Source organism: Dipteris shenzhenensis, chromosome 10 (genome assembly GCF_047967505.1).
Source record: "Dipteris shenzhenensis isolate YYH24624 ecotype China chromosome 10, Dip_SZ_1.0, whole genome shotgun sequence".
Taxonomy (NCBI): Eukaryota; Viridiplantae; Streptophyta; class Polypodiopsida; order Gleicheniales; family Dipteridaceae; genus Dipteris; species Dipteris shenzhenensis.
Window position 1 is genome coordinate 4,243,864 of NC_141605.1, and position 19,695 is coordinate 4,263,558.

The 19,695-nt window shown below is 43.8% G+C and overlaps 1 protein-coding gene and 1 pseudogene across 1 annotated transcript in view; both read left to right on the plus strand.

Moving 5' to 3' along the window:
• LOC147897285 (rhodanese-like domain-containing protein / PPIC-type PPIASE domain-containing protein) overlaps positions 1-16,710 on the plus strand; it is a 100,328-nt gene extending 83,618 nt beyond the window's left edge. The window contains exon 8 of the mRNA XM_087380465.1: positions 16,247-16,710. Within this exon, the coding sequence (XP_087236591.1) occupies positions 16,247-16,327 (81 nt within the window). The 3' untranslated portion in view covers positions 16,328-16,710. The remainder of the gene's footprint in view (positions 1-16,246) is intronic.
• Positions 11,856-13,371, plus strand: LOC147897287 (uncharacterized; annotated as a pseudogene).
• Positions 16,711-19,695: the final 2,985 nt, after the last annotated feature.

The following is a 19,695-nucleotide window of genomic DNA, read 5'->3' on the forward strand; positions in this document are numbered from 1 at the left end:
GACCAGGTACTACAACCTTGCCATTCCTAACTAGCATACCATCCCTTATGGTATATCTTGCATACGTTTGGCCTTTTCTGGATGCCAGGTCATCCTTTTCATTTTCCCCGGGTTTTAACACATGAGCTTTAGGCCATAAGCTCTGGACAAACTCGTCCACCTTTTGAGTTTCTCTGATCTCGGTCATTAGAGCACTCTCTAATACCGTGAAACTCAGGTTATGCATAATGCGAGACAACGCATCAGCTACCTTATTGTCTTTTCCTCTTCGGTACCGAATCGTTAGATTAAACTCCTGCATGAGCTCTGCCCACCTAGCTTGGCGGTCCCTCAAGTCAGGCTGTTTACAGAAATGTTTCAGAGTATCATGATCCACATCCACATAAAACTCTGAACCATACAAATAATGCCTCCATGTTTTCAAAGCATGGATAACAGCATACAACTCCAATTCATGAGTTGGCCAATTCCTTTGAGAGGGAGAAAGCTTCTTGCTTTCGAAGGCTACTGGCCTTCCCTCTTGAAGGAGGACTGCTCCTACCGCAATGCCACTTGCATCGGTTTCTAGGAACAACGGTTTCTGGGGATCAACTATTTTTAACACCGGTCCTGAGACCACAGCTTGTTTTATGGTGTTAAAACTTTCCTGTTGATTCTGTCCCCAAATAAAAGGTACTTTATCTGAGGTCAGATCAGTCAATGGCGATACTATTCCGGAATATCCTTTGATATGCCTTCTATAAAACTGGACAAATCCCAAGAATGATCGCAACGCGGTCAGACTCTGAGGGATTGGCCAAGTTAGTATCGCAGCCACTTTCTTCGGATCCATTTCTACCCCCTGTGGAGTAATTATGAACCCTAAGTACTCAAGCCTAACCATACACAGTATAGTTTTCTTTTTATTCACGTAAAGACTGGCTTTCCTCAAAGTACTGAACACTATCGGAAAGTTCGTAGTACATTTTATTGAGTTTTGTTCTGAATTGTTTTACTGGATGTCGACCTTGAGATAGGCAACTGTAAGAATACCTCAAGTTGGGGCAGATTCAACCAAGTTTCTCACCTTTTGCTTCACCAGTGATATTAAAGAGAAAAAAGGATGCAACGTGATGCCAACACCTGTGTGAGATAAGCAAGAGAGAGAGCACGTTTTTTTGGATCCTTACATTGTGATAAATTTCTCTGACGAAGGTTCCTATATTGATCCCAAGCTCGGGATGCCTCGTCAAGAGGTAAGAAGTGTTTCCTGAACTCTCTTTTAAACCCCTCCCAGGTAGTGGATGCTATGCCATCTTTTTGTTGTTTAATCCACCACCGATCCGCAGCCTCACTAAACATATGGGTGGCCTCGCGGATCTTTTTGATGTCATTTCTGATCTCACAAATGGCGAACGCCTCGTCCCATTTGTGTAACCAGGTCTCAATGACATCGGAGCTACGGTCGTTCATCCGACCAGAATACTTTTCCGGTTTGTAATTCGCAATATTCGGCACTTTAGCCTTTCTAGGCTCGACCGTATGGACACTAGACTCACCGTATGGACACTAGACTCCAGTTCCATTGGAGCCTTACCCTTCTCCTCTCGAGAAGGTCTGGCAGACATACTCTGTAACGCTCTCCTAAGTTCAGATTGCCCTGCGTTGGCTTGTAATTGCTGCGCTAACAACTGTTGCAAGGCATCCTCCAGCAATGCAATCCTGCCAGATAAAGTGTGAGCTACTGGGCGCGATCCCTGCTGGGTCGGCCGGACTCCTGATTCACCAGGGTCCCTCCTAGAAGCCCCTTCTTCTGCTTCCATTTAGTCCAGTAGGTGTTTTGGTTTGGGGTTCCTTTTTTTTTTTTTTAATTTAAATATTAAATAATAACACCCCTAGAACACCGAAATTACAAGCTGGCACAATTCAGTGTACTGACACTTTGAACACAATTCCCTATACTAGGGAATTCTTGCAATTCCACATTCACACTGATCAAGCATTTAATACGGGCATATATCACAGATGGCGCTTTTCCCTATACTAGGGAAGTTTCTGCAGCTTAACTCAGACTCAAGTATACAGGCATAATCTGTCCCTATAGCATCAAACTTTCATGCATACTTATCACTTACGAGATCCTGCTCAAGTAAGCGGAGCATCACCAAACTAAAACAAGAGAAGAAAACACAGCATTGACAGAAGTGACAGAGAGCTCCCTGGTCTATGAACTCCGATCCAAATCTGTCTAAAAGAAGCGAAAATTGGCACGGGTCGAGGCAGCCAGATATCCCGAAGCCCGTGGGTTCTATGCCTTCGTGTCCGTTGCGCCAAATCCTGACTACGTGCTCACCCGAGCAATTTGCTCCTGCACACCGCTCACGAGCTGCTGCTGCTCCTTGGAGATATACCAGTAATCACCTATGACGTTGCAGGCCTTCCCGTTCACGAGCCACTTGCGTACGTCGATCTACCAAAGGAATCGATCCTTTTTCCGTATTCCGTCAGGTCAGCCCGTCGGGTGGAGGTCTTGTGCGTCGCCCAGCTTACGTACCACGTTAAAACCTGCCGCAATTCTGCTTCTTGCCTATCGACCGTCGTCACGGGTCGTTCACGAACAGTCTACGCTTCATGTCCCATTCAATTTTTGCGCTCCTCGTCGAATCACTTGTGTAAGCCCATCCACATGTCAACGCGCTGGACAACGTGACCAGACGGCCGCCCGTGTTCCGCTGCGCTCCACCAATTTGTAGGCCCGTCACGTCGTTACAGGGACCCAAGTCCTCTCGCAGGCCCTTCACAAACAACGTCGGCAGCGCTGGACCTCCACCGACGCCAATCTTACGTAGAGCGGAGCTGTTGCTTTTTCGTCCAATCAACGTCGAGTAGCCTTACGGGACGTCTTCTATCACAGACTCCCGCCGTTCGTCGTCACAGCACCCCGGCATCTCGACGATCCCACGTCTCTTCAGGACGTCACCCGTCCCTTCTTCTCACACAAGGCTCTGATACCAATTGTCACCTAAATTCTCTAAACTAACCTCTGCTGCAGATCACGGGAGTAGCACCATGATTCTCCTCCCAGCCAATTCATGCTAAGACTTACAAGGGAGACAGAGATCTACGTTAAAAATCACATGAATCAATTTCTTCTCTTCTCTCTCTAGCCTTAGCAAACCCCAAATCCCTAGATAGATCTAGATGCCACATGTCATCCATATAGGGCCTTCCTAATGCAACATTTCACCCCTCTCTTGGGATGCATTTAGTTCCTTGCCCCTAGGCACAATCTTAGCACTAGGCCCTTGGTCTCAGATCTATCTAGTCTGGTGCTATTAGCCCTCACCTAGGACCTTGACATTAAATCCCTCCCGATCATTTTCATGAAGCGCAAACACATACATTACAGAGATAGATCCTTTAAGGGAAATGTCGACTGATTCTTCCGAGGTCATGCTACCTCGGCTAGAGCGTAACACATCCGGTACGGGCAAAGGACGTACCAGTCCAGGAGTCTTCTTGCGATCATACTTCACCTTCTGACAGGTTATGCATATGCAAACATAAAAGAAATGCTCCACCGCCTTAACTGTAGCATCGATACCTCGATGTCCTGCATATGGTGGATCATGACATTCACTCATAACCTTCTGCCTTAGCTGCTTAGTTACACACAGCTTGCCATGCATCATCATAAACGCATCCTTAAGCACATAATGCTTGTGCCTTTGATCATTATTAAGCTGGTCATATATTTCAGCAAATTGCTCATCCTCCGCATAGTAATCCTTCATTACATCCAACTCATTTGTTGGAGATATCATAGTCAAAGAGTGTGTTGGTGTGTAGTACTAGGTGATCTAGTACTAGTCTATGTGTGTGAGTCTTGTGTGAGTGCCACGTGTCATCATGGGACTTATCCCATATGCACTAGGTACTAGTGTGAGTGAATAGCCTACATAAGGCTTGTACTTCACTTGTCTTGTCATATACTTGACGAATGAATGAAAGCCTTCTTCATGTTTTCATTTGAGCATTATTTCCTCACACCCTAACTCTCTCTCTCTCTCTCTCTCTCTATCTCCTTTCCCATGTTTCTAACATGGTATCAGAGCCACCTTCCATAGCTGCCACGTCACCCTTGCCCTAACCCAATTCGTTACTCTAGCTCAAGCTCTTTTCTCTCTTGCAACCGCCTTAGTTCCCGCCTCCTTCCCTTGCAACCTTTGCACTTCTACCTGCCTACCTAGAACCTCCATAGCCGTCTCTTCTTGCAGCCGTACGCTTTGCCGTACAACATACGATCTAGCGAACTGCCACGTGCTGCACCCATCATACAATTTGGTCCGTTTGGTGCTGTTGCCTCCATACTGTGTGTACCAACTCTACTGATGTGACGCACAACCGGCCCTCTGTACAACTGTCCCTATCGTACGACCGACCCGTATGACATGCTGCATCTGCTTACGTAGCTGCCGTACCTGTCATCCGTACAACGCCCGGTTTGATGCATCTGCCTGCGTAGCTATCATACGATTGATCGTACGATCTGCCAACTGCTGTACAGGTTGTACGACTTGCCCATACAGTTCATGCTTTGGAGCTACTGCTGCTCACGACGTTTTGGAGTAATCCTTCGTTACATCAAACTCATTTGTTGGAGATATCATAGTCGAAGAGTGTGTTGGTGTGTAGTACTAGGTGATCTAGTACTAGTCTATGTGTGTGAGTCTTGTGTGAGTGCCACGTGTCATCATGGGACTTATTCCATATGCACTAGGTGCTAGTGTGTGAGTGAATAGCCTACATAAGGCTTGTACTTCACTTGTCTTGTCATATACTTGATGAATGAATGAAAGCCTTCTTCATGTTTTCATTTGAGCATTATTTCCTCACACCCTAACTCTCTCTCTCTCTCTCTCTCTCTCTCTCTCTTTCTCTCTCTCCTTTCACCATGTTTCTAACATCACCATGTTTCTAACATCATTGTGATAAGCAATTGTCACAGTTGAAACTTGTGGCTTCTTGAACAAAGCATCTGCAACCACATTCTTCTTGCTTTCAACATGTACAATCTGAAAAATGAATCATTGACAAGAAGTTTTCCCATCTCATGTGCTTCTTGGACAGCTTAGATTGCATCAAAAAGTAGTGCAAAGACTGATGATCCGTCTGTGCTGTAAAATCAGCTCCCAAGAGATAATGCTTTCAAGTAGATAAAGCATGAAATACAGCCAACATCTCCTTCTAAAAAATCTGTAAATGTAACTCAGCTGGCTGTAAATGTGACTCTCATAGGCTACAGGATGACGATCTTGTGTGAGGACAGCTCCAATACCATTTTTACCACAAGCATCCGCATGCACATGAAAAGACTTCCTCAAGTTAGGCAAAATCAGCACCGGATCTGTTGTAAGCTTGTGCTTCAGCTCCTCAAAAGAGTCATTCTCCACGTGTGTCCATTGGAAAAGTCTTTCCTTCTTGGAAAGTGCATGCATAGGGGCTACAATTTCTGCAGAGTGACGGATAAAACGATGGTAGTAGGAACACAAACCTAAGAAACTACGAACCTTGCGCAAATTCTTTGGTTGTGGCCAACTCTGTATTGCTTCTGCTTTAGCTGGATCCATACGAACCCCATCCTTGGAAACAATATGCTCGAAAAAATGAATCTCAGCCATGAAAAACTCACTCTTTTTGGGGTTTATGAACAGCCTCTGCTTTTTGAGCTTTGCGAACACAATCGCGAGATACTCCCGATGCTCCTCCTTATCTTTCAAAAACACAATCATGTCATCAAAGAATGTACCCACGAAGGCTCTGTGGTCTCGAAAGATCTTGCCCATCATGCGATTGAAGGTGGCAGGAGCATTAGTGAGTCTGAAAGGCATAACCAAAAACTCATACACCCCAAAGAAGTCTTGAACGCTGTATTATGCACATCTTCAGGATATATGCGAACCTAATGGTACCCACTCTTCAAATCAATGTGCCTGAAAATAGCTTTCTCCTTCAGCCTATCTAGAATGTCATCTATCTTGGGTATAGGGAAGCGATTCTTAACGGTGATCTTATTCAAGGTGCAGTCATCAATACACATATGCCAAGAACCATCCTTTTTTTGAACCAACAGAATTGGAGAGCAATAAGGCGATGAACTAGGCTGAATTAGCTCCTTCTCCAAAAGTTCATTTACTTGACTGATGATCTCCTCCTGTTGTGCCGCGCTAACTCTGTAAGGTGGCTTGTAAGGTGGTTTGTTGGATGGACTACTACCAGGTATGATGTCAATCCCATGGTCCTTCGGCCTTCTAGTGGAATCTCACTAGGCAACTCATTAGAAAAGCAATCTGAAATTCAGTTAGAAAAACAGCCCTTTGCTTTTCTAAACGGGAAACAGTATGCTCTTCATTTGCAGGGGTTATCTCTCTAGCAAAAACCATGTACGTAGAAATATGGCTTTTCATTACAAAATTAATGCGAGAAGCCGTTACAACTGGGACAGACTCCCCTTTTAATTTTGCATCGATTACATGGGTCTTCCCCTTATGTGAAACTGTAATTTTTCTCTTCTTGGCTTCTATCACGGCATCCCAACGATGCATCCATGGCATACCCAACAAAACGTCACAACCTGCAAGGGGCATAATATAAAAGTCTCCGCTACGAAAGACTGAATATGCAAGCGCAACTTCCCTATGATAGGTGTGACAGGAGTGGTGAACTCCGGGTTGGCCACACCGGCTCCATCTTCTCCACTCGAATGCCCAATCTCGTTGCCATTTGGAGAAATAAAGTTGGCCTTTGCACCTAGATCAATGAAAATAAGGGCTGTTTGATCCCGAACCTTACCCCAAGCTCTGCATAACTCAGTTTTCTCACCATGGGGTTGTTCACTGATCACATCAGGTATCAAACCAGCCATGGTCTTTTGTTTCTTCCCCTTCTTATCACCTTTGCCTGCATTAGCCTTCTTCTCATTCCACTTTGGGCAATCCTAAGACACATGATCTTTGCATTTAAAACATTTCTTTTCCTCATAGAGAGTTTTCCACTCCTTTGGATGCAGCTGTCTTTTTATTGTTTTATCGCCTCCTTGCAACAAACGCAGCCTTCTGACAATTAGCCTTCTTCTCTATTTTGGAAAATCGGAACCCAGATCTCTTGTCTGTGTCATCCTTCTTAGATTCTTGCTTCTGTCCACCTTTGAACCCATAAGTCTTCCCCTGCATCAAAGCATATGCTGTGCTAGCATTCTCGATAAGCTGAGACATATTGGACACTTTAGTCTTCGTGCAATAGTCTCTCAACTCCTTAGGCAACCCGTAGCAATATTTTTCAACTTGCTCAGCGAAAGGAACACTCCGATAGGAGCTAACAGGCAGCAAAGCCTCCCAAAACTTGCTGATATACTCCTCTAAATTATGGCAATTATTGGAACTCAGCTCATGCCACGCGGCTGAAGACACCTGTTTGAAACCTACCCACGTGTTTGGTGCGGTGTTTTGCATGAGCATAGTGGTCCACCACTGAAGTGCATTCCCCTTAAGAAAACTTGTTGCCCGGCGTATTTTGGATGACTCTGTGAAATTCCCTCCTGTGTAGGCTGCATCAAACTGTTGCAAAAAGGTCAAGGTCTTAAGTTTATCCTGCACCCCACTAAATGTCTCAAATTTTACTGCTGCACCAGCCTCTTTAAAGTCTTTCATCTTCCCTTGAGGTGCCAAGTTATCGTATACAGGTACTTGGGCAAACATTTGCATACATCATATTCTGTCCCATGGGCTACAACTAGGTTGAAATCCAACTGTTTGACTAGCAGGCATACCCGAGAATTGGGCTTGTGGGCTGACCATGGCCTGAAACACTGAACCACCACCAAAATAACCTGGTTGCACTGGGTGTGTCATAACTCCTTGCTGTCCGGAAACCATGGAGTGGAAATTATTACCTTGAGTGGACCTCGGAATAGCATTAGCTTGCTGCAGACCATAGAGGTTTTGAGAGGGCTGATCTTGAAAGCTGACATGTGGTCTCTTGTTAGCTTCAACATCCCTATCCCCATCATCGGGCTTCCTTTTGTTTGGCTGCACATTAGAATTCATCATCTTCTGGAAGTGAGGATCTTGTGTGAATTGCGTGAAAGTACTCATGAAACTCTGCATCTGTGCCCTGAATAAATCCACATCCTCCTCATCAGTCCGATCATTCTGATGCTCAGCAACATGTTGGGACTCCTCTCTTGCACCTTGATCATCATCATGAGATTGAGACTGAGACATTCGCTCTTCCTCTTCCTCTCCAGTATGACTCAGAGATCTCTCCCTGTGAGACATATGTACTGAGTAGTATGCTGTCTTCTTTGCCTAGTCTGCTGGACTTGCACGAAGCCAACCACAGGCTCCCCTCTTGAAGAAGTTAGGTGGATCCCGGCAATGGAACCACTGAAACCAACCTCAACAACGTAAAGAGTGGTAGGATTCACTTAATTATAGCATACACAGTAAATTAACAAATAATTTTGCATCACAGATTAAATCACAAGGGAGCTAGAGCGCTCCTACTCAGAAACAAGGACACGGATTGGTCCCAAACGTTGGCGCCCCTCGCGGTATTTATTTAACATTCATTTGAAGCCAAGCGGCTGATTACAGAGGTCTCTGGGAAGCTGCACCACAGGCAAACCAACGCCCGCAGAATCCCTGTCCAGCCCACCTTGTAACTCCGTGCTCAACTCCAAATGGTGAAATGGCATCCAATTACTAGGCAACCCTCTGTCCTTAGCGAACCATAGCATGCAACAGAGACCCCAAAAGCATCCAATGTCTGTGCCACACCTGCAATTGCACAACCAAGTGCCCAACCATCCAGACACGGCTGAACAACTGCAAGACAAGCCGTCAACAGCCAAACATTGGTGCAATCAATCAACAAGGCACTTCCAAACAGGCTTCCTCAATCTATAGCCTCCCTGGCCATTGCCCAACAGCATAAATCAACCTTTTTTCGCGAGGAAAGAACCCAAACGCAATAACTAGCCAACAACCAATCAGGGAATGGCAAAAGCAGGCAAAAAAAGCTTTCTTCTACCCAGTATCCTCAGAAGATAGGTCACCGGGGTTGGAAATGTAGGCCATCTTCTCCCTGTTCTAGTGATGCCCTATGGGCCCTGGTATGTGCCTTGTAGCCATAGTTATAGGCACTTAGTGTATTTTGTGCCTTTTATGCCACATAGGACACTTAGTCCTATGTGACACCTAGGACACTTAGTCCTAGGGTCTAGCTACAACTCTTCTTTTCATTTTACTCTAGTTGACGTGACGGTTGATATCCTTCGACTCTCGTACCTTGTACTTGCTTTCTCGTTTATCGATCCTACAGTGGTATCAGAGCTTGGTTTGACTTGTCTCCTGCACTCGGATTTGCACCTGCTCCCCGTATCTCCATCCGTACGACTGTACGGACGTCTGTATGCTACCAACGTCGTACACCTTTCGCACAGTCGTACACTCTGCATCCGTACATTTTGCCTTGTACACTACGCTCCGTACAGTCGCGTACCTGCTCCGTACTTGTGTTCTGTACAGTCACGTACATGCTCCGTACAGTGGTACCTTCTCTGTACGTTGTACTTGCGTCGGACATCGTACATGTACGTTGTACGTACACCGTACATTGGACCATAGTCACATGAAAACGCGTTTCGTCCTGTCAAAACAGGACAAAACGTTTCGAAACAATACGAAACGCTCCCAACGAAACGCATGTTTCGCCCAAATCTTAAAAAGGCGTTTTTGCCCGTTTTTTCGTTTCTGCCCTTCGCAAATCGATTGCGATCCTCCCGCCTGATTTCGTTGCTAGTCCATAGCCCGCTTCTGCTCCCTATGCTTCCTACACTGAGCGCTCACGTGAGCTTGTGGCTTGTGACGCTGCTCCGTTGACCTGCAGCCTAGCACTGCCGCTGCTCCTTTGACCTGCAGGTTGCTTGCAAGGCTCAAGCTAGCTGCTGCTAGCCACCACTAACACAAGGCCTGCAATCGACTCCCACGCTTTGACGCCATCAACGACCTGCAGGCTGCAATCGAGATTCGACTCCCACCGGTGACCGTCCACGCCCTGGCCTGCAGCTTGCTGCCATCGACAGTCCTGCCCACCATCCCCTTTGTTGCTGCTGTTTTTTGGTTCTGCTCAAGGAGCAGCACCTGGATCAAGGAGCAACAGCCCAATTTGTCCCAATTCTCTGTTTCTTCCCAAATTTCAAGGCCTTCTCCATCATGCCTCCTCGCAAGTCTCCCACTCAGCGTGATGTTTGGCAAGATTCAGTTCTCATTAGCAAATATGGTACTTCTGGCACAAAATGTGTGGTTTGCAAGTATTGTGGGGAAACAATTCGAGGAGCATCAAACCGGGTGAAGGCACATTACATTTGGGAGAGAGCACAAGGAACACATGGCTGCACTCATGTTCCAGAAGGTATTTTTTTGGCCCATTGTGGATTGCCATCAAAGTTTGAAGAGGTCCGGTCATTGCTCCTTCTACCTTTGCCTTCGGAGATAATTGATGGGAAGGTGCAAGAAGCCAAGGAAAGTGAAGCGTTGAAAAGAGGGGCCTCTACTTCAACAAGAACCTCAGTTCAAGTGTCTTCTCAAAGTAATACTGGGGCTTCTTCCCAAGTTCATATCACCCCGGAGTCTTATAACATTGGTGAGTCTTTACCCAATGTCAATGCAGATGAAGCTCCCTCGCATGTTGTGGCTTCTCCACATTCATCAAGCTTTGTTAGTGTTGCTGTGGGTCATGAGAGGATCCCAACATCCTCCCAATTCATCTCAAGGCTGCAACAACAAGAAAGAGGGGAAGAGACCTGCCAAGGCGCCAAATCACCCTTGATGCTAGCTTTGCTCCAAAGTTGAAGCAAGAGGCTCAAATAGATGAGCATCGTTTCTTCTATCAATGCAACCTTGCTTTCAACATAGCTCGATGTCCAGCATACCAAAAGTTCCATCGTGCACTTGTGGCACCAGCCGCAGCAGGAGCTATAGGTCTACAACCAGCAAATTGTGAGTCCTTGAGAACTACCCACTTGACAAACCAAGTGAGGCAGATTCAAGAGGAGCTTGTGGGTTTGAGAGCTTGTTGGGAGCGATATGGTTGTAGCATCGTGTCAGATGGATGGAGTGACACTGTAAGTTATAAGTACAACCCTTCACTCTTGACTCTTGAGTCTTTGGTAAGATTTGTGGTGGCTGATTTTAGTATTAACAACAAATGTATGATTTGCTTCTGGATCTTGATTCTTGTGACTTGCCATATGTGGCCAGCGGCGGCGCCACATGATAAATATCTTGGTCTCATCTTGTGCTGGCACTACATTACTTCGTGTAGTTGATGCCTCCACCCTTGGCTTGAGTATCACTGGGGAATGGATTTATGGACACATTAAAAATGCCATTGAGGAGGTTGGGCCACAAAATGTGGTCCAAATTATTACTGACAATGGCTCCAATTGTGCCAAGATGGGAGAATTGGTTGAGAGAGATTATAAAAGCATTGTTTGGACTCCATGTGCTTCTCACTCGATGGACTTGATGATGGAGGACATTGCCAAGTTGGATTGGGTGCAATCTACTCTTAATAAAGCAAGCCAAATCATCAAGTTCATAACAAGAAAGAGCATCGCATTAGCTCTTTTCAGAGCAGTATGCAAGTATGATCTTGTGAAGCCATCTAAGACAAGATTTGGCTCTCTCTTTCTTGTTCTTCAAAGGTAAGTCAACATCCTTTTTTAGCTAGCCAATTGAGAGTTAATTTCAATTTTCAGTTCTTAATACTTATGTATTCAAATTTTGATTCTTAACTTGTCCTAAACTTATAGGATGACACAAACGAAAGATGCGCTTAGGCGTCTCGTTTGTAGTGAAGAGTGGGAAGCTTGGAGAGGAAGCCGCAAAGCGGAGGCATGTACAATCACTTCATACATCTTGGACAGTATGTTTTGGGAAGAAGCTGCAGCCATAAAGGCTGCCATTGCACCTTTGTACTTCATTTTAAGATTATTTGACCATGAGGGAAGTACAATGAGTCATCTTTATCACTACATGCAAAAGCTTAAAGAGAGTATGCTCAATTGTAGATCTCTCTGAAGTCGTAGGTATGCAAACTCTTTAGTGATTCTATCATGACTCATGAGCTGCTACATAGAATTTAGAGAATGTTTATTTATACATAGTATTGAAATTTAATATATTGCAATTTACAGGGTGGATGATCTTCGTGCCATATGGACAAAAAGATGGGACTGGTTTCATAAACCAATCCATATTGTTTCCTACATGGTGCATCCATTGTACAAGCAGGAAAGTCATTGGTCCGATATTGTTCTTATGAATGGATGGACATCCTATCTGGATACAGTTATCCCCTCTGAAGAGCAAGGAATGTGAGTACTAACTTCTAAGTATCTTGATTCTTAATTCTAGACTCTAGTATATTGTACGATCAATTAGCTTTTACTTGCAACCTCTTTTGACTCTGGCATGCATGCCTTTAAAGTCTACTTCATGAATCATTATCCTAATTCCTATCTAACACTAAAGCAATGTCCATGACTCATCTTATAGGATTGAAAGAGAGTCTGTCCTCTATGTTCATGACCGTAGCCAATTCAGGCGAGATGTGGCTATGAGTCTAGAGCAAAGGAAATTTGCTGTATCATGGTGGGAGATAAATGGGCGACTTACTCCCACTTTGCAAAGATTAGCTCTTCGAGTTTTATCACAGGATTGTACTAGTGGGTCAGCTGAGCGCATATGGAGCATATGTGCGGACATCCATACTAAGAAAAGAAATAGGTAATCCAACTTATAAGTTATGAATGGTTGGATGCATTTCTTGAGTCTTGAGTCTTCTCCAATTTTACGAAGCATGACTAATTAGAATCTAGATTCTAGATGCATTTTCAATCTTGTTTTAGTTCAAAATATTTACGTTTTATGTGATGTATCATGTTATAGATTGAGCACATTACAGCTTGATAGGTTGGTCTATGTAAATGCCAACCTTCGTCTCTTGGAGCGGTTCAAAGACAAAGAAAGTACCAGTGGGGCTGAAGCGGCTGAAATGTTACATTGGAAGGTGAAAGAGGTTGATCCTAAAGTTCTAAGAAAGCTTGAGCAAGGCTTGGCTCGAGGGGAGAATATTGATATATCATTCATCCAAAGGCGCAGCGATGAGGATATAGCATATGATTTCCTTCGAGAGGATGAGGCACGCTTTCGACGCGTCACACGTTCGCAATCAAGGGTTATTGCACAAGCATCTACTAGTGCACCACCCTTGATTGCAAGCATTGGCACTTCATCTTCACCACGCTGTTATAGACGCCGATGTTAGGGCCATGTCCTTATGAATTATTTAATAGTACTACCCCTTTCACTATAGCATCCTTCAATGCAGTGAACATTGCCTTTCAGTCACATTTGGGTCAAATTTTCATTTGCCCTTTGATTTGGGTTGGAAATTAGCAGAACATTTACTTGCAGACATTTGCTGTCATTTTTGGACAGCCAGATCTTTTCAGTGATAGCCTTGAGGCTTTTGTGTTTTCAGGTCTCTTTTTCAGGGTATCCTATTTGCAATGGCTGGCAACAATCATGATCTATTTGGCATTCTTCGTGAAGATGATAAGTTGGATGGCACCAACTATCCGATGTGGTCTTATCTTATTCTTGTTGCAAGGCATTTTTGGAATATTGTTTCTGGTGTTGATCTGAGGCCAGCCAATGCTACAGTGGTTGCCTCTACTGCTGGTCCCTGTGTAGAGGGTACTCCTCCTGATGCCTTATCTTCTAGCACCCCTGTTGCTGCTCCCCCAACTCAGGAACAATCAAGATGGGATGCAAGAGATGCAAATGCACATTCTTGTATTGCCTTTCATGCAAGAGAATCATTATTCCACACATCCGGTCTTGCAGGATAGCGAAGGATGCTTGGGACAAATTGGCTTCTCTTTATCAGATTCGCAATGAGGCACGTGTTGCATTTTTAAGAAGACAATTGCAGGAAGTCAGTATGAATGAAGGTGACTCTATGGATGCATACCTAACAAAGGTCAAGGACCTCATGGAACAACTTGCCAATATTGATGAGGTGGTGCCAAATTCTCAGCTTGTCAGTACCACATTGAATGGACTGTGAGATGCATATCAAGGGTTTGCTACAACCCTCCGATTAGTGGCCATGGGTAATCCAGACCACTACTCTTTTGATCAGCTAGTCACTTTGCTTTTGCAGGATGCTTTTCTTCATGGGGATCTGCAGGAAGTCCCACAACCTCCTGGCTTTGAGATTATCCCGCAATGATTATGAAAGCATCAGAAAGGTATGTGAGTGGCATATTCTCTAGACTATTACCTGTTTTTCCAAATCTTCATTTGGAATTATGCTAAGATAGCATTACCCTATCAAATCTTTCTAAAAGGGTGGGAAAAGGGAAGTATATTGATTACAGATCCATAGAGTGGACTGAGGAGCTTTGATGATTGTTTCAAGTAATTGAAGCAAGAGGTTACATTAGCTTCTATGCTCCAAATAGTGCATCCCAATAAACCATTTGTTGTTGAACAAATTGCCAATGACTATGTTGTGGGAGCAACACTATTCCGGTGTCGTAGACCAGCAGCTTGTGAATGAAAAAATATAACCGAACCACAGTTCATGAGAAGGGACTATATACAGTCATCCATGCATTGAAAAAGTGGAGACATTATTTGTATGTCTCTACTTTCATGGATGATTCATCTTTGCAATGCTGCTGACATTGGGGGTTAGAAGCCCAATGGTGAAGACTTAAGCAGGAATTGATTTTGAGATTTGATATCATAAAGGGTCCACCAATAAGGTCATAGATCCCTTGAGCAAAATTGGTTACGTGAATCATCTTTGCTTTACGGGGATCTAGTAGGGTGTTTAAGATGCATTCTTTTGTCCACATTTGGCATGAAGCACGAGATGCGCCTACCCTTTTAAGAAGGAAAAATAGAGAGAGTTTCATTTTTTCTTTTTCAAAGGGGTAAGGGGTGAAGAGTATGAGACATCATATCTTTTTTGAATGTCATGACACTGCCAATGCAGGTTATCCAGGGGTACATAAGAATTTGATGTGGATACGAGGACTTTCTTTTGGCATAAGATGAAAGCTGCCATGGAGCTTTATTTTTGACACTGTCAACAGTGCCAAGCTAGTAAAGCTGAGCACTCTTGTTGCACCAATTGGAAATACGAAAAAGAAATGGAAGTATATTTCCATGGGCTTTGTGGTAGGATTACCATAGACATTTCATGAAGTAATGCAATTTGGGTGATTGTTGACTAACACAGCAAAATGTGTAGAGTTCATCCCTGATAAAATTTCTACATCACAAAGTTGTTTAGCCTTAATGGCTTGCTTGCTAAGTACTAGAGACGCTATGTTTTTCGGGCATTTCTGGTAAGATATATTCAAAAAATTAGATACTCAACTTAAGCATGAGTTTGGCCAATCATCTTGAGTTGGATGAACAAACTGAACGGATAAATCAGTCCATAGAAGATATGCTGAGAACAAAAGATAGTCCGATTGGGAAAAGTTTCCTCCGGTGGTAGATTTCGCTTACAATAGTGCCAATAAGGAGATTCTGTTTATGTTATTCACGGATATGGCTTGCAAAATGTCAAGGTTGGTGCTGTATTTGATTGGTTGCAATGACAGCATCAATGTCTTGTAGTCTCATCCTCCTTCATGCTTATCTAAATGTGCAATGAGTTCGTTGAATATTCATGTATACTGCTATCAGTCTCTGAATGTACAGCTGTTGCTTTAAAGAAGTCTTAAGAAGCAAGAATTCGAAAGATGAACACCATCTTCTGTTGTTCAAAAGAACAATGAAATGTCTGTTAGTTTGAGTCTGTAGTGGGCTTTATGCTTTTCATGGCCTTGTGGTGACATTATACAATGGTCCCTGAGTGCTTTTAGCCAGTGGCCATTTAGACTTGATTCTTCACGTTAAATTGCCATTTAGACTTTATTCTTCAGGTTCTCTACTTTGACCTTTGCTACTCTTATCAGAGAAATTGAATTTTTGGCTTGTTTCATCCCTTGTATGGTCTTCTAATAGGCTGCCATGTTCGATTGGAAACCTGTTTCCCACCACTATGGAATAGCACTAAAAAGCAAGATTGCTCTGCTGCATGATGATGACAACTAAAAGTTATTTTGCAATATTTCCAGGGATTCAGAAGGATATACAATGTTGCTGGCGGTATACATCAATATTCATTGAAAGCTGACAGAAGTGTACCAGTTTATTGAAATGCTACTTTTGTATATGCTTCTCTTACGCAAAGTTCAGAAATCCTTTAAACCTTTGGGGCAAAAAGGGGTTCAACATGTTGTCCTTATTAAAATTTTGACTAACCCTTTTCGGCTAGCACATATTGAAAGGCATGCATGGGTTTTGTTTTGACTATTAGTTGATACCTATTGCAGGCTTTTGCATGCAACTTTGGATCTCTTGCTTATAATAATATCAAATTGTGTGCTGGCAAAAGCTGCCAATGCAAGTGGTTCTTCACCACCAACTTCACGGCACTGTTTGACACTATCATTTGCCTAAAGTAGTATTGTTGATGGAAGTTGATAAAGCTGAATTTTGTTAATAGCTTCAGATATACAGGCAAAAATAGTTGAATCGTCCTCTTGTTTTTTTGAACCACTGCTGTGATGTCTGATTTCCGTTTTTGTAATAGGCGTGTTGACTGGTTCGTCATCAATGAAATATTTCCTCTCATCTTTTGAGTTGGGAGTTACTTTTGCAACTTTTGTTTTAAAACAAAAGGATAGAATTGGTGATTATGAAATGTATCCAGCTGCTTCATATTTGTGGAAAACAGGAAATAGTGGTTTCAATTTCTCTGTGGCTTTGGAAAATACTAAAAGGCACATCACATGTTGAATTATGCATTTACTCAATCTTCTGTTTACATTGTAGATCCTAGAATATTGTGACTTCAAGCTTTCAATGTTTGTAAGTTTCAGGTCTTAAAAACAACCATTCTCCATGAAGCCAAAAATATGCAAAGGAGACCGTGGGCATCCATGGGAGTGCATAGTCCAAAAGCACAAAAAAGAGAGCTAAACGTATATCAGGAAGAAGTTAATTTTGCTGTCCTTGATACCTTTGTGCCCATCACTGTTTGGTCAGCCCATCACTGTTGGGTCTACTAAATTGGGTTCCTTTCCTTCATAACTACAAAATACTTTCGGAGCAAATAATGGTCTCAAGTGACTTATTTGTGTCCGGCTCTAGCTTCTCGAAAGGTATGATTGTTCAACTCTAGTGCCTTGCCGCCCTTTTTTGTGTGCTAATGACTGATACTTTTGGGTTCATCTTCCTTGCAAAGGAGTTATCTGTATTTGGTGCCTCTGTCCTCTTATATGTTGATAATCATTGCTTTCAATTAGAAGTTTTAAGCTACATCCCAACTCCCATTTACCAAATTTAGCGTCCATCAAAGTAAGATGTAATTTTGCCATGCTCTAGCTTTAATGTTGAAGATGTTACCCTACTCCACAAAAGTAAGAAATTTTGTTAGTTGGGAAGGCCCGCCCTCCCAACCATCTCACAACACACTTTTTTTTTTGGGGGTGAAATCTTTGATTGATTATATTATATGAGTAGCAACCTCAAAAAAAGGTGCTACAATTATATCAACTGAATTTTAGTATATGTCAAAAAGACCTCATGATCTATGCAGCGGGTCTGCAAGCAATCAAAGAAAGATTGCTGCGGAGAACGCCTAAAAAAGCCAAACAGAGAGAAAGTAGGATCACCAAAGACTTTACTCATTTTCTATTTTTTTGCAAAAAGAGACTTCTATTAAGTATTAAAGAAAAATCGTTAGAGCAAGCTCCATACGCTATACATCATGCAATGCACGAAAAGCTCAAGAGCCAAAAAGAAAGGATTGAAGTTGATAGTGCCATCTCAATCCGGTAGAAACCTCCGAGAAAAAAGGAGAACCTCTCCAAACTCGAAGAAATATAGTCCTTATAGAAGAGGCTGCCCGTGAAGGGCCCTGCATGCTAGTCCATATGGCTATCAAAGTGTGAACCGTGTCAGACCAAATACCCGTGAACACCTGTAATGGGTGTATCTGGGTGCCATCCAAGGCCTTAGTACATCTGGCTCTCCAAATGTGCCAAGAGGAAATGTTAGCCAAAATCTCCCAAGAGGTGTCCACTGAAACATGAGAAGCTCTGAAGGGAGTAAGTGGTACATCCTGTAGAGAGCAGGGCTCTATCACCTGTCGGCGGACCGAGAGTATCCAAGAAGAAGGCTCACCCTCATAAAACACCCGGGGCCCAGTAAGAGATAACCTTACGACTGAGCCCCAAGTCATGAAGAAAGGGGAAGTGTGAAAGATGCTGAGTATCCAAGCAACCCCTTTCCAAACAGTCCTCGCCTGACTGCAGTCCCAAAGGCAATGTCGCACTGACTCCTCTGTAGAATGGCATCGAGGATAAGTGGGATCAGTCCCAAATCGTGATCTCCACAGGTTCACTGCAATCCCTTCATGAATAGAAAGCCAAAAGAAAAGAGTAATCTTTCTATTTCTGAGGGATTTTCAGAGCCTCCTCTAGAAATTTCTACGCAAGTCTACGGTGATGAAGAAGCTTTTCCAATGGGGGGCTCTGGAGCGAATCCAACCCCTACTGTTCAGCTGAAACCTCCTGGCATTACTAACCGTGAAATGAAAGAAGGGAATTCCCTTCTCTCGGTGTCCATGATCTATCCATTCCCACTCTCTTGGGTCCCACTGCAAGCACCTGATAGGTGCACCTCCATATAACCACAACCTCCAGGATCCCAAGGCCAAGAGCAGAGGGTCGGGGTCTAAGTACCACTGCAAGCCCGCTCCAAGGTCCACAAAACCAGCAATCCTGATAGGCTGAAAGGCAACCTCAAGAAGAATGCCATCCTTGGATGTAGAAAGTAAGCCTCCATCCCCAACATCAAAGACCAGTGCGTCTTCCCCGAGACCTCGGAGAGCGATCACCTGTAAAGGAACTGATGTCCTCGAAAAAGACCCCATCCAAGTGATGGAAGTAATAGGCAGCTCAACTGTCCATTCCACCGGGATGGTTGCATCTATCTGTTGAATCCTGCGTGCTATCCCTCTGAGGTGACTCAGGGACTGCAGTCTCTGATCCACAGGTAGCCTGATAAAAGATTTCCAAGTGCCTACTGTGTAGGCGGGGCCTCTCCCATTTAGACCACTGCATGTAATGGGAAGTGCCGAGTGGTCTGGCATGCTCGTCAAGAATACTATCATTCCAAATGATCGGTTCCCTATCAATCTCTTCGACGGTAGAAGGTGGAATTCTTCGAAGAGTGTTCCTGAAGCTCCCTCAAGCTTTCAGGATGGCAGTCATGAGAGGAAAGGCAGGAGATCTGAGAGGGGTTGATGTGAAAATCCATCAAGGGTTGTCCACCCAATCATCTCCCAAGGTTGGTGTGCAAGCCTGAATGCGTCCAAAAAAGAAAAATTCCTATATGGCCATAAAGTCCATAGTGCCCAGTAGCGAACCCAAATGAATAAAAGATGAAACTTCGGTCTGGATGGATGAACCCAAATAGCAAGAAGAACTTCCCAAACGAAACAGATGGGAATCTCGCT